At 35.1% G+C, this 15170-nt stretch overlaps 1 protein-coding gene across 1 annotated transcript in view; it reads left to right on the top strand.

Annotated features, from left to right (window-relative positions):
- LOC149410426 (ovochymase-like) overlaps positions 1 to 12143 on the top strand; it is an 83346-nt gene extending 71203 nt beyond the window's left edge. Inside the window, exons 16-18 of the mRNA XM_089648618.1 lie at positions 8007 to 8136; positions 9130 to 9261; positions 11592 to 12143. Coding sequence (XP_089504744.1) covers positions 8007 to 8136; positions 9130 to 9261; positions 11592 to 11789 — 460 coding nt within the window. The 3' untranslated portion in view covers positions 11790 to 12143. The remainder of the gene's footprint in view (positions 1 to 8006; positions 8137 to 9129; positions 9262 to 11591) is intronic.
- The last annotated feature ends 3027 nt before the right edge of the window (positions 12144 to 15170 follow it).

The raw sequence follows: 15170 nt of genomic DNA, 5'->3' as shown, positions 1-15170 counted from the left end.
TTAGCAATACTATTTAATGGAACAATTGTACGCTGGAAGTTACTGGCTCTATATTTAAAAGCGCTTACTGCTGTGCAGTGATGTGGGACGTTTGGGTTTCTTTTTTCATGCCATTGCGTTGTTCAACCCTTTAGAGTAAATCTGTGGGTGATAACCAATGGGTTGTCCCGACTACCACAACTGAAGTACACGGCTCTCCGCACTGAAGTGAGGAGAGCCCTCCTGTTTCGTCTCTCCCCTTTCCAAAGTTAATCATTCCTTTTATGGGCATGCTTTTTGCGTTAGCGCTTGCTGCTCTTCCGTCGATCACCATATAAGGAGATCCTTCTGATTGCACATGACCAAGGCACGTTTTACACTAAATAGTGCATTGTGGAGGATGTGGGCAACTCATAACACCACATAAAACATGGACTTTGTGACGATTTTGACTAAAATGAGTTATTTACAGTTTCACCATTATTTTTCTCCACCTTCAATAATTCGAGCCATGTGATGATAACAAATATTTGAGATAGAAAACGAGCCATGTGCCAACAATCAAACTGTTGCATTTAAATAAGAGCCATGTGGCTTCATTCTACATCCAAACTATCTTGCATTAACTAGAGATCGAATTCCACAAACTTTTGCATTTAAATAAGAGCCATGTGGCTTTATTCTACATCCAAACTATCTTGAATTAACTAGAGATCGAATTCCACAAACTGATATGGATGTTTATTAATCATTGAATTCTGGATATTTTAGTTTGTCAGGAGATTTAAAAATCTGGAACGGAGAAAGACGGGCAAAGGTATTTCGATTGTAAAAAGCATTGCGGATAATGTAATTTGAACTTGGCAAACTTCAAATGCCGACTAATAATAACCAGTTTATAAATTATTGTTAAAAACAATTCTGTACTTTTTAAATAATATTATCGTTGATTTGGAGGCAGCTCAGTTAGCACACCATATATTTTTACGTTACTAATTCATACCTTATATTTTATTTATTGTTACATATACATATATAACTATTGTTTTTTTTTATTGGTATCAATAAATGGATGTAGAATAATATAAATGTATCGTATGTAAGTGGGCTACCCACAGTTTCATAATGCCTTCAGAGGGCGAAACAGCTGTCACGCGTAGTAATAATTACACAGCAGAACTTGTTTAAAAATAAACTGTTTTTATAAACCCACTAACAATTGAATTTATAAAAAAATAAAAATAAAAAAAATAATTTAAAAAAAGAATATGAACAAAACCAATTGCAAGAAAAGTCAGTAGTGTGAGTAAGTGAGAAAATTAATTATATTCACACCAATTACCCAACAAAAACACAGACACATTTTTGATGTTGTCAGAAAATAATGAAAGAGGATCGACTGTAAATATTTTACAGTCTTAGGAAATTGAAAAATTAGTCAGAGAAAAAACATGCTTATACCTGTGCATAGAATATGAGCCATGTGACAAAATGGCATTAAAATACGAAATAAACTAAATATATTTTTCCTACTTTGTACATAAATAAAAGTGTAATTTTTATAGTATTAGTGTTGTTTTTATCGATTTTCTCGGAATGTACTCTGAGTCATACAGCCCATATTTTTGATGTGCAGCTACGATATATATTGTCATCTTTGAGCATACTTTGTGAGAGGAAGAAAACAGGTATGAGGGGTGGGTGGATCGGTGTGTCCAGGAGTGACGGACGAATGAATATCCCGCTGTGGCTCAATGCGATGGGTCGAGAGACCAGTTGGAGAGCTCAAAGAGATTCCTCAAAGCAGCCTCTTTCGATCTGGCACGCAACGCAGCAGGTGGACACCTCACCTGATGTACCCTGGAACCCCTGCTAAATCCACTCGAGGTAACCTATAGCAGGGGTGTTGGTTATACAATAAATGTTAATTACTTAAACTAAGTTCTTCAATACCTCACATGGGCCACTTTCTATCAATTTAGTAAGAGTTCTTACGGAAAGGCGTTTTCAATCTCGTAATTTCTGTTTTGATGCTTTGTTCTTCATAACTTGTACATTGTCCATGGTTTTGTGTGCGAATTGTAAATCAGTTCAAGTTTCAAGTAATTTTACAAGAAGAATATTATAAAGTATCTAGAAGAAAAACATAACATATTATAAGCAATACTTGCTTGCAACATTGTATCTATATTCTTTTTTCCTGTGTCCATAATCCATATCTTAATATTTCTTTGTTAAGTTGCAACATTGTATCTATATTCTTCCTTCCCGTGTCCATAATCCATATCTTAAGAGGAATATGAAAACCAAAAGTATTTTTGTTCTTACCCCTTCCATAATAATAATCACGAAACTCAGATTGTATGTCATGTCTGCGCGAGGCAAGGAATTGTTAAATAATACCGTTGCCGTGCGCGGCGAACCTGCAATAGGTAGGAAGCGCCCGGAAAGCTCTTGTTCCGTTGACGCTTCCGCACGTTTGCTAAAACCCTTTTCAACTGGTGGACGCATACTGCCGGAGTTTTGTTGACAACTCAACAACTTTTGTAAACAGCCAACAATTCTCCAAATTTAAAGATTACTGATTAATATAATTACAGTTTTTTTTTTAAAGCTGTATTTAATTTTTTTTTTAGATATGTTTTTATGGATTTATAATCATTCAAAATTATTAACACGTAATATGTGTGAGTCAATTTTTAGTCATTTAGTGATGTATTATTTGTAATAAATGTATGTATTTACTATTTTTTTTTCATGCACAAATCATTACAAAACAAACAAAAACTGCCGCATCTCCGGTGCAACAAGTGGGAGGACGTCTCACCCGTTCTACGGGTTTATACAAAGTTTCCATTTGATATAATATTCTTAGACACAAAAGACAAGAAGTTGAAGAGTTGGTTAATTCATTAAATACATATTACATATAATTGGAAGTTGGAACCCTAACAAAGAGATTGATATAAAAAATAAGTATAAAACTATCGGACAGCAATGCATATCTCGCCATTCAAATAGGACCAGCGTAAGAGGTTCCTTCCCGCCGCACAGTGGCTTAAATTTGAGCGCTGGCGCGACATTGACCCCAGATCGGCATGTTCCCGAAATGAATTTTTTTTTACCAATGTGTTCTCAATTAATCACTGACATTAAAAAAACCATTGAAAATAACATCCGAAGCTTACTTACTCGGTAATTACGCATAGAACTGAGATGTTCGGGCGCGCAACTATGCTGCTGTATCAAGGCGAGTTTGAAGGCGTGCGAAATCAGGTTGTTTGTATACTTATTTTTCTAAAAAGTATTTTTTTAAATCACTTAAGATATTCTTTAAGATACGTGGTTTATTTAAATAACTGAAAAAATATTTTTTTCATAGATTATAACTGTTGCCTTGGTTTAAAGTTTACCTTTTTTATCCAATTTTTTTTCCAATATTTTGCCTTTAATGGAGTAGGAAAAAAAATCTTCACAAGTCTTCACATTAATTTTAATAGAATATTATTGCTGTCTTTTTTGTACACGGAAAAAAATATCACCACCAACTTTATCCAGCCACTCCAGTAATTGCATTTTTAAGAAATGATTGTGCTTAATTTTCGTCAATTTTTTTTCAGAATCCAATATTTGACTCCGATATGTCAAAGAAAGATCAACTGTGTGTAATATTTAGTTCTGCGTACCGTTAGAATAAAATTTAAGTTATTCACAATTATTCATTTTCAATTTAAATTAACATCGGAAATTCAATTATTATGTAATTAGTCGCAGAACAGGGGTACACTGATATTCGGGCGCACAACTATGCTGCTGTATCTAGGCTAGTTTGAAGGCGTGCGAAATCAGGTTGTTTGTGAATTTTTTGTAAAAAAAAAGTATTTTTAAAAATCACTTAAGATATTCTTTAAGGTACGTGGTTTATTTAAATAACTGAAAAATATTTTTTTTTCATAAATTATAACTGTTGCCTTGGTTCAAAATTTACCTTTTTTTTCCAATTTTTTTTCCAATATTTTGCCTTTAATGGAGTAGGAAAAAAAATCTTCACAAGTCTTCACGCTAATTTTAATAGGATATTATTGCTGTGTCTTTTTTGTACACGGAAAAAAATATCACCACCAATTTTAGCCAGCCACTCCAGTAATTCCATTTTTAAGAAATGATTGTACTTAATTTTCGTCAATTTTTTTTCAGAATCCAATATTTGACTCCGATATGTCAAAGAAAGATCAACTGTATGTAATATTTAGTTCTGCGTACCGTTAGAATAAAATTTAAGTTATTCACTATTATTCATTGTCAATTTAAATTAACATCGGAAACTCAATAATTATGTAATTAGTCGCAGAACAGGGGTACACTGATATTCGGGATGATATTATTATTATAATGTTAAAATTGTTCACTGTATTTTTATTATCTGTTTTCTTAAAGAATTATAATCTATAAAATACAAACTTAGCCCCCAAGTTACACTACTTTTTATAAAAGCATTAAAATCATTATCAACATTTCGACTAATAAGAATTAACAAAAAATAAGTGGTATTTCTTATTAACATCAATGGTACCAAATGGTCGAACGCCGAGAGCGATGTCGCGCCAAATCATCAAAATTGGCCACTGTGCGCCGGAAGTGTTAATTATAATACTTTTAAAAAAAGACAAACATTCCCGAATTGCAAATAACCTGATAATATTTGAAAATCTCCTACTACCATCACAGTAAGCGGAAAATTTTGCTAGTGTCACAATGAAGGACTTACCCAGGCAATAAATTGAACTCACGATGCCGGGGCGGGACCCAGCCGCAATGCAAAATAAGCCATTGACCGGTCATACATATGTTAAATTTATTTTACTCTAAGCATTATATCATATTTTTTTATAAAAAGATGTGCTACAGAAGAAGACCTTACATAATCTTAGTATATAAAAATCACGTGTTACTGTGTTAGTACACGTTAATTTCCGAAACCGCCCAACCGATTTGAATGAAGTGTATGGTTGGTTCCAGCTTGAAATATAGAATAGTTTTAAGCCCGATATGTGGCACTGCTGTCGAGATATAAAAATATTTTTTCAATGACATTTTAATTTTTCTGATTTCTCATCCAAAAATACATACAAAACCAAAATTTAACTTCCCTTCATAAAGGCGGTCTGTGGCAGAACAACGTCTGCCTGGGCCCTCTAGAATCATTATAAAAACCATTTCACAAATGCAATTTAACTTCCCTTCATAAAGGCGGTCTTTGGCAGAACAACGTCTGCCTCGGCCCACTAGAATCATTATAAAAACCATTTCACAAATGCAATTTAACTTCCCTTCATAAAGGCGGTCTTTGGCAGAACAACGTCTGCCTCGGCCCACTAGAATCATTATAAAAACCATTTCACAAATGCAATTTAACTTCCCTTCATAAAGGCGGTCTTTGGCAGAACAACGTCTGCCTCGGCCCACTAGAATCATTATAAAAACCATTTCACAAATGCAATTTAACTTCCCTTCATAAAGGCGGTCTTTGGCAGAACAACGTCTGCCTCGGCCCACTAGAATCATTATAAAAACCATTTCACAAATGCAATTTAACTTCCCTTCATAAAGGCGGTCTTTGGCAGAACAACGTCTGCCTCGGCCCACTAGAATCATTATAAAAACCATTTTAGAATGCAATTTAACTTCCCTTCATAAAGGCGGTCTGTGTCAGAACAACGTCTGCCTCGGCCCACTAGAATCATTATAAAAACCATTTCACAAATGCAATTTAACTTCCCTTCATAAAGGCGGTCTGTGTCAGAACAACGTCTGCCTCGGCCCACTAGAATCATTATAAAAACCATCTCACAAATGCAATTTGACTTCCCTTCATAAAGGCGGTCTTTGGCAGAACAACGTCTGCCTCGGCCCACTAGAATCATTATAAAAACCATTTTAGAATGCAATTTAACTTCCCTTCATAAAGGCGGTCTGTGTCAGAACAACGTCTGCCTCGGCCCACTAGAATCATTATAAAAACCATTTCACAAATGCAATTTAACTTCCCTTCATAAAGGCGGTCTGTGTCAGAACAACGTCTGCCTCGGCCCACTAGAATCATTATAAAAACCATCTCACAAATGCAATTTAACTTCCCTTCATAAAGGCGGTCTTTGGCAGAACAACGTCTGCCTCGGCCCACTAGAATCATTATAAAAACCATTTTAGAATGCAATTTAACTTCCCTTCATAAAGGCGGTCTGTGTCAGAAAAACGCCTGCCTCGGCCCACTAGAATCATTATAAAAACCATTTCACAAATGCAATTTAACTTCCCTTCATAAAGGCGGTCTGTGTCAGAACAACGTCTGCCTCGGCCCACTAGAATCATTGTAAAAACCATTTCACAAATGCAATTTAACTTCCCTTCTTTTTTTTGCGAATAAATTAATAAAAACGGAAAAAAAGTTAATCAAGTCAAGTGGTAGCAAATAAATATAGCCATATAAAAGTATTTTTTAAAAGTTGTTTCTTATGTTCACAGTAAACTCTTGAAAAAGAAATCTATTTAGTAGTTTACGCTTATATTTTTCATGACGTAATTAACAATTTTATTTTAATTCTGATCAAGCTTCAATGTATCCATAGTATATTTTTGGTATTGATAACCCATACCAATTTGTAGTATGGATTAATCTAAATACATAGTGATTTCACTTATAGCTTCACCTTAATTCTTCCTTTGAAGTCGGTTTTTACTTGCAGTAAATGATATCTAACCCTTTCTATGAAATTAATTCTTCGACCATGTAATTCTTTGAACATCTCAATTCTTCGAATTTTGTTCGTTGTTACAGACCATGCGCACCGCGTTCTGCACAGTCTGCGCATCACTGAATGTTTACGCCGAAGAATTCGAAAAAAAGTGTATTTCTTAGAACTGCCATTCGAAAAATGTGTTCATCGAACAATTGATTTCATTTCGAAGAATTTACCTATAATCGTAGTATACACGGTGTCCGGAAACTCGTAGTACAAGCGACGCGTCCGGATACCACGAAGGGCGCTACAATAGTATCAATAGATATGTAGATTGTGGTGACACGTGTCACGATACAAAAATGTTTTGGAAGATGCATCAGCTGTTGAACTTACGAAGCAGGCGTAGTAGGTTACGAAGTAGTTGTAAGTAGTGGGTTGGCAGTTTTCTAACAAGGTAACGCCCCTTACCACAAATCAAATACGGATCTTTATTTTTTCAATTATAGCAATATCACCTACTTGGATTGCAATTCTTGTCCTTGAAATTCCTGAAATTGTCTGAGCAAATTTGCAAGGCAACAATTGATAAAACTCGTTGATTCCATTTCTAAATGAGTTCGAGAAGTTATTAAAGCCAATGTTCGACATATTTCACATTAGTTAATGTACTTTATACAAAGAAATAAATCATTAAAAATTAAAATTAAAAAAATAATATTAACCTTGTTCAAGTTGGTTCGAGCACTACTGTGCCTACGGATCTTAAGTGGCTTGACTAATCGTATTTTTGAAAACTATCGTGAGTCTCTTTCCTTCATATTTTAATGAAACCCGACATAATAGAGAAAGCTATATTTTGCGAATATTTCAGAGATAGGTATTAATTTTAGAAGAACAGATGTTTTAACCCTGCAGAGCAGGAATATTTTATGACTGAACCGGATTAAATGAAGGGTGATTTCAAAATAATGCTTTAAATCCGGGTTTCTTTATTTGTTTTACTTTTAAATAGTTTTAATTAGTTGGGTACTTTGATTTTCAGTAATAATTTATAAGAATTTGATAAAAATAAATCAACTTCTGACTCGATTTACTCGAAAACGAAAGCTAAATAAAAAAATATATACCACAAAATCGACTCCAAATGTGATGTAGATTCACCAGTTGCCCGCTTGTACTACGAATTTCCGGACACCGTGTATAGTAACGTTCAGATAGGCCGCACAACGCTTGGTAATCCGATTCAATGAACTCATTATAATATTATTTCTGGTATACTTTCAGCGTGAAATTCACCGAGTTGGTTCGCCCAGCCTGCCTTTATACCGGTGGTTCCGTGGCTGATGACAAAGTTACCGCCACGGGTTGGGGAATCACTGAATTTCGTGGAAATCTATCTAACCAGCTGCATAAGGTAACAAAACATATTTTTTGAAATGCATTGAAAGGACGATGGTGGAGCTGATTTTGACTGCTTGTTGACTTTAATTTGACCGACGATTTCAACAAAATTAGTTAACCACACCGGTACAATAATTTAATTATAATTTAATAATTTTATTATCACTTGTTGTCTCTACCGATAATTCATTCAGGTAATTCTTTTAGGTATTTTGGTAGGTAAATCTTAGATAAACTTGTTAATAGCACTTGGCTTCAACTTAATTACTAAAATAAACAAATATTTATATCGGGGGGGGATGGTAAAAGATGCATTAAGGTTCCATTTTTTCTCAATCAAAATTAAGTTTGAAGGTATAAATTATAAAAATTACCCTAACTAACAACCTAAAAACATACTTTGTGCGTGTTTACATCGTCCCCGACTTAAATAGTTGTCTCCATTAGATATTTAAGTTGAAATCAAATGTTAGTTTTTTTTTTAAATGCAAAGCATAATGTATTCTTACACGGAGAAAATTTACCGACATAAAATATTAGTAATTTATTAAGTTATCTCTTCAAATTATTCGTACTCCGTGAATTGATAGGTTTCCTAATAAACTTTCAGTAAAACACGGATGTGTTATCGCGATGTCGGAACACATGTTCATAAAAAATCAAATCTCATCATCATGCAATCATCAGGACAAACATAAGTGCATGTTATTGTTAGGGAGGCACATCTAAATGTATCTTTGCCCTGAGTTTTTATTGTATTATTATTAATTACTGTATTGTATTATTATTATTTTTTTAAAGAGAGTCAAACATTCCCCGGTTACGAATAACCAGATAATATTTGGAAATCCTCTGCTACCACCACGTTACTTGTGTCGTAATGGAGGACTTAGCCAGCCGAGGAATTGAACGCACGACGCCTGAGCTATACGGGTGGTACCCAAAAGCGATTGGCTCCAACATATTTATATTTAGGTAGAAGAAATATATTTAATTTTAATTCCAGGTGATCTTGGAGAAATTCCCATTCGACGAATGTTCGGAACTGTACCCATCGAATAAACGATTCATGAATGGCCTAGATAATGCTACTCAATTCTGTTTTGGTCATCACACTGAGAAAAAAGACACTTGCCAGGTATGTTATTTAAATAATAGTGATTTTTTTACTGTCAGTTTTGAGAAACATCTATTTCTGATGGTGAGTAACTAAAACATAATTCTAAAAATACCTCGGAGGAAAATATTATTCCTCCAAGAAAAAATGAAAAGAAGGTTTCAAGACGCTAGCAGACTGCAGCCGGTTCCCGGCGGGTTTTTACCGGCCGGCGTTGATCTGTACGGCAATATACGCAGGGACCGGAACCGTTCCGGCCAAAACCAAACCGGGAACGGGGAAGGCGTGAGGACGCGTCACTTTCAAAAATCATCTCTCTCGTTCTGACAATATGGCAATTAGAATGGCACAGAAAAGTAAGTTCGGTATAATCTGCAGCGCAGTTAAGTGTGAAATTTTTTTGCGCAGGGTCAAAAGCAATTGGTATATGTCTAATACTTACGGACCCGTGAGACGACGGGCTTAGTATGCCAACTAAAATGCCGAGCACCATGTGCTGGCTGACACTATTTTCATAAAGGACTTCTAGTTTTTTGCAAACTTACGTTTTCGTCCGTCTTACCATCTTACCAGATACACAATGTGTTTATGTATGTATAAAAACGTATACATTTATCGTATGCAGTTTCCCCAGGAAATCTACTTACATTGCTAATTTTTATAAGTAAGCCTGTTGAAAAACATGGTGACCGGATAAATCATCACAATGATAACTCACCACATCTTTAAAAAGTTATATAAAGTCATGGAAAGTGATGAAACAAAAACTTTATTAACTGGGTTAAGTAGGTTAGGTTAGGTTAGGTAAAAAAAAAATTTTTTTCATCGTTTCTAATAACTTTATATCACTTTTTAAAAGTGTGTTGAATTGTCACTATATTGAGTTATCATGGAACCGAAAAACATATAAACGAAACATACAGTAGTTGCGGAAACATGATAATATCTATGAGAAAACTTCGTCGAAATAACCAGCCGGTTCCTGCCCGGCACCCGGCACCCGGCATCACCACTGAGCTAATTCCACTAAGAACTGGAAAGGCTCAGGTCCTGGGTTCAACTCCTAGATGCTACCTAAATCTTTTTTCGATTTTTCTATTTAATGTTTTCAGTTTAAGAATATTTAATATTATATTCAATGAATATTACAATTTAAGGTTTTACTAGTTTTATTGACAATTCACAGTTAGATAAATTCTACAAAATCTATCTATTCTACTAAACAGTCAGGAAGTTTTTTTAAAGTACCTTTATGTAATGGTAAATAAACTATTTTACTAACAACATTTATCACTTTTTTATATATACAATAATATTATTATTGGGTTTATAAAAACAGTTTATTTTTAAACAAGTTCTGCTGTGTAATTATTATTACGCGTGACAGCTGTTTCGCCCTCTGAAGGCATTATCAAACTGTGGGTAGCCCACTTACAGACGATACATTTATATTATTTCTAGCTAGGTATTTTAATTTCATTTACTGATTTCTTAATTGATTTCTAAGTAAAATATTAAAAATTATTAATGGTTATTACCCCAGCTAATAATATTAATATTTAATATTTTACTTAGAAATCAATTAAGAAATCAGTAAATGAAATTAAAATACCTAGCTAGAAATAATATAAATGTATCGTCTGTAAGTGGGCTACCCACAGTTTGATAATGCCTTCAGAGGGCGAAACAGCTGTCACGCGTAATAATAATTACACAGCAGAACTTGTTTAAAAATAAACTGTTTTTATAAACCCAATAATAATATTATTGTATATATAAAAAATAAAAAAAATAAAATGGAGTTCTACAAATTAAACTTAATAACAATAAATAAACATTTATCACGATTTATTTTGAGGGTATTATGCCGTGTTACGCTTTCTCCTTATTTTTCCAATGTTTCGGGTGGCTTTACAGTGTCCATCATCAGGGCAGATGTGTCTCGAATTATTCAGTTTGTGTTACTTTTTGACTTAAGAAAATAAAGATTTTAAGTACCTAGCGATACTTACGAGAACCATGTGCAGTTTACGTGGAGAACACCATTCGACCACTTCATTTTAAAAGCGTCTGTTCAAGGGATCGGTCAAGAGGCAATTTTAATGGAGTAATAATAATAAGGGAAGAAAAACGTACTGTGCAAATCCCTGATCACGAGAACGAGTCTTTAAAACATCCGCTTCTCATGTGGAAAAATGTTACTCACGAACATGATGAGGTAAAGCGTCTGGAGCGTTCCAGAATTGGTACCGGTTCCCAGGACGACTGCACTTCTCGACCCGTTCTATTAAATATTTGTAGGAAAATCTTAATGAGCATCTCTATTAATCAATATGCTTTTTTATTGGCAGGGAGATAGCGGAGGTCCAGTGCAAATATACAATGGCAAGGCAGTAGACTGCACTTATCTCGTCGTTGGAATTACCTCCTTTGGAATATTATGTGGTGAACCTGGCTACCCGGGAGTCTACACGAAAGTGTCTCCATACATCCCGTGGATCGAGTCCATCGTGTGGCCGGATATTGATAATATTATATTTCTCCCATGACGTGGTCAGCACACTAGTGGCCTTAGTAACTCCCATGATGTCAACACACTAGTGGCCCTAGTAACTCCCATGATGTCAACACATTAGTGGCCCTAGAATCTCTTTTTGAAACGTTTTAATAAAAAAATAATGTGACTCTACTTCATTTTTGTTACCTAATTATTGTTGAATGCTATATTTATTGTAATATTTAATGTAACATCATTAGGACCGTAGCTGAGCTTACAGCCTGGCAGCAATTTTTACAAACCAAAGCAATAATTTGAGTAAAATACATTTATTTATTTTTTAAATTCTCATACATCTACTTACCCACATTTAATAAATCAGTACTCATATATCATACAGTGCACATTGTAAATATATATACAGGGTGTATCGGCACTAACCCGACAAACTTTAACCAGCTATTCCTTAGCACATTTGGAGTAAAAAATGTTATGTACACTTTGCTGTCCGGTAACATTTTTTTTCTTTTAAAAACAAAAAATAAATAAAATTTCCACACTCCGCTACTGCCCACAGTATAGGGGTAAAATAATTGGCAACGCCGCGCTACTGTCATCTCTTTCACACATATTCTGTCTCAAGTCCCGTGTGGTTCCCGCCACCCCGTCTCGTATCAGTGGTCAGTGCTGTTTTGGGAGTTCGCATGTCATCAAGTTTCTAGTTTCGTTTTTGTTTTGTTATCTAAGTTTTTACTGTTGAAATATGCCCCTCAATTATCCACCTGCCGAGCAAGCAGATATTGTTTTTGTTTATGGATTTTGCAATGGAAATTCACGAGCAGCCGTAAGGGAGTATCGCATGAGGTTTCCTGGAAGACGCGTCCCACACCATGCTACCTTTGTCCAGGTTTGTACCCTATCAATTGTTTATTGAAACTATTTACATTCATTGATAATGCCAAAAAGCGCTTTTGAAATTTAAACTGGGAACATTAAAAACATAACAAGGGGCCACCAACTTTAAAAATGTAAATTGTACTTTAGGTGATTTGTGTTCAGTGGTCACTAAACGGCGTTTTAAAAAGTTAATTAATTTTAATCTCTAATAAATGCATCATTCACTGCAATTGAATTCACTCCCTTTCTCACCATGGGATTATTTAAATTACTTGAATTCAATTTCACCCCTGTGAATCCAAGATATCAACCGTACCTAGTTAAGAAAATTATAATTTAAAACACTTTGTTATACATTTTACTATAAAAAAATGAAATAAATGAAGAGAAAACGTAAGTTTTCTGATATGTGCCTAAAATAAGTGTTCTTTAAAAATAAAATGAGTGAAAAAGCCCGCGATTGTTTATTTGACATTATTACTGAGCTGAATAATAAAAGCAGTTGTTATTTGTTGTTTTGTTTCAGATGTATCAACAATTGCGTGACTGTGGCATCGGACGGATTGAAGGCGCCGGCGGAGGACACAACATCGTTCCTGTGGCAGTTGAGGAGAGAATCCTGAACTTAATTACCGAAGACCCCACGCTGTCCGTGCGTCGGGTCGCTCTGATGATAGGACACAGGGAACACATGGCGGTATGGAGAGTTCTGAAGAAGCACGGGCTCAAACCTTTTCACTATAGGCGCTGCCAAGGCCTCATGGAGAATGACCACTTTTCCAGAGTCGTGTACTGCAGAAGAATGCTGCATAATGTCATAAGAGATGCAGACTTCATGAAAAACATATTGTTTACCGACGAAGCACAGTTCACTAAAACAGGAGTGCTAAATGTGCACAACTTGCACCATTGGGCTGAACAAAACCCCAAGCTTGTTCGGGAGTCGTCGAGCCAGGACAGATTTTCCATCAACATGTGGGCAGGAATCCTGGGAAATCAAATACTCGGTCCAATCGAGTTGCCTCCCAGACTAAATGGACCGATGTATTTGGAGTTCTTACAAGTGCAACTGGGCGAGATTCTGGAAGATGTGAACCTCGAATTACTACGGAGAATGTGGTTCCAGCACGATGGAGCCCCACCACACTATTCGATTGCCGTGCGGAACTACTTGGATGTCGAGTTTCCTGGTCGTTGGATAGGCCGTGGAAGTCCGGCCATTGCTTGGCCACCAAGATCACCCGACCTGACCCCCCTGGATTACTACCTGTGGGGGGCTCTCAAGGAAAAAGTGTATGCTAAGCCAATAGCCTCAAGAGAGCAACTGCTCGAACGAGTGATGGAAGCCGCTGCAGAAATTAAAGCAAATCCTGCAAACTTAAATAATCAAAATATAACAAGACTACACGCTTGCATCGAAAATAATGGTAGTCACTTCGAACAAATGCTCCAATAAAAAAATTAACATAAACTACATGTCCGCATTTTCATTTATTATTTATTGGTAAAATTCTCACAATGTCATTCATTTACACATCAATATTACCTACATATCAATATTTAATAAAATCTGTAGAAGAGTATGCCCGTCGGCATTCAACAAGTTTTTCGACAAGTGTGTCGAAAAGCGTCTTCTCTCTTTCCTACACACTAAATATTAATGGTTAAAAATGAGACGACTGATGCTTGTAAGCGCGCCAATACGTAAAAACAACGAAACTCGAATAAGAATTGCCAGGTGGGTTTTTTAATCGCTTTAATCTGACTTTAAACAATAATTAAACACGTAAAAATTATTTAATATAATATTACAGTACAGTACTTTGAACCTTCGCAATAAATTTATTTGATTTTAAGTTTAGTTTGTAGAACTCCATTTCAATTTAGAGATTTTTTTTATTTTAACAGTCTTATTAAAAAATTTATAAAAACAGTGTGTTTATAAACAAGTTCTGCTAGTTGTAATTATTATTACGCGTGACAGCTGTTTCACCTTCTGACGGCATTATCAAACTTTGGTAAAGCCACTTACAGACGACGTAAGTGATAACTTTCTTTTTTTATTATTCTGGCTTTATTGATTTCCGAGTAAATTGTCGTAAATTATTATTTGCTAATCCCAATATTATTTGCTAATGCTAATAATTAAGTGAAATTTTAAACAATGCAATAATAGGATTATTGCATTGTTAATTTCACTTAATGTCGTTGGTATTTCCAACTGATGACTCAGGGGTTTATTTCCCTGAATAATTAAGTATTTTGGGGTCTAATTATTATGCATTTCATTACATCCGATAATTTAAACAATTTTTATGTTGAATTGGGGTAAGTTTTATGGCTAAGGGAAGGAGTGGAAGGTGAGGAAGTACCTGGATATTCAGATCTGGTCACCAAATACGGCTAGTCATTTCAAGCAACGTTTAAATTCTAAACCTGGATATTCAGATCTGGTCACCAAATACGGCTAGTCATTTCAAGCAACGTTTAAATTCTGAACCTGGATATTCAGATCTGGTCACCAAATACGGCTAGT

This window comes from Hesperophylax consimilis, chromosome 28, assembly GCF_061612785.1.
Source record: "Hesperophylax consimilis isolate HC1 chromosome 28, BYU_Hcon_1.0, whole genome shotgun sequence".
Taxonomy (NCBI): Eukaryota; Metazoa; Arthropoda; class Insecta; order Trichoptera; family Limnephilidae; genus Hesperophylax; species Hesperophylax consimilis.
The sequence above is the reverse complement of the archived record's forward strand: the minus strand, read 5'-3'. Positions and strand labels throughout refer to the sequence as shown.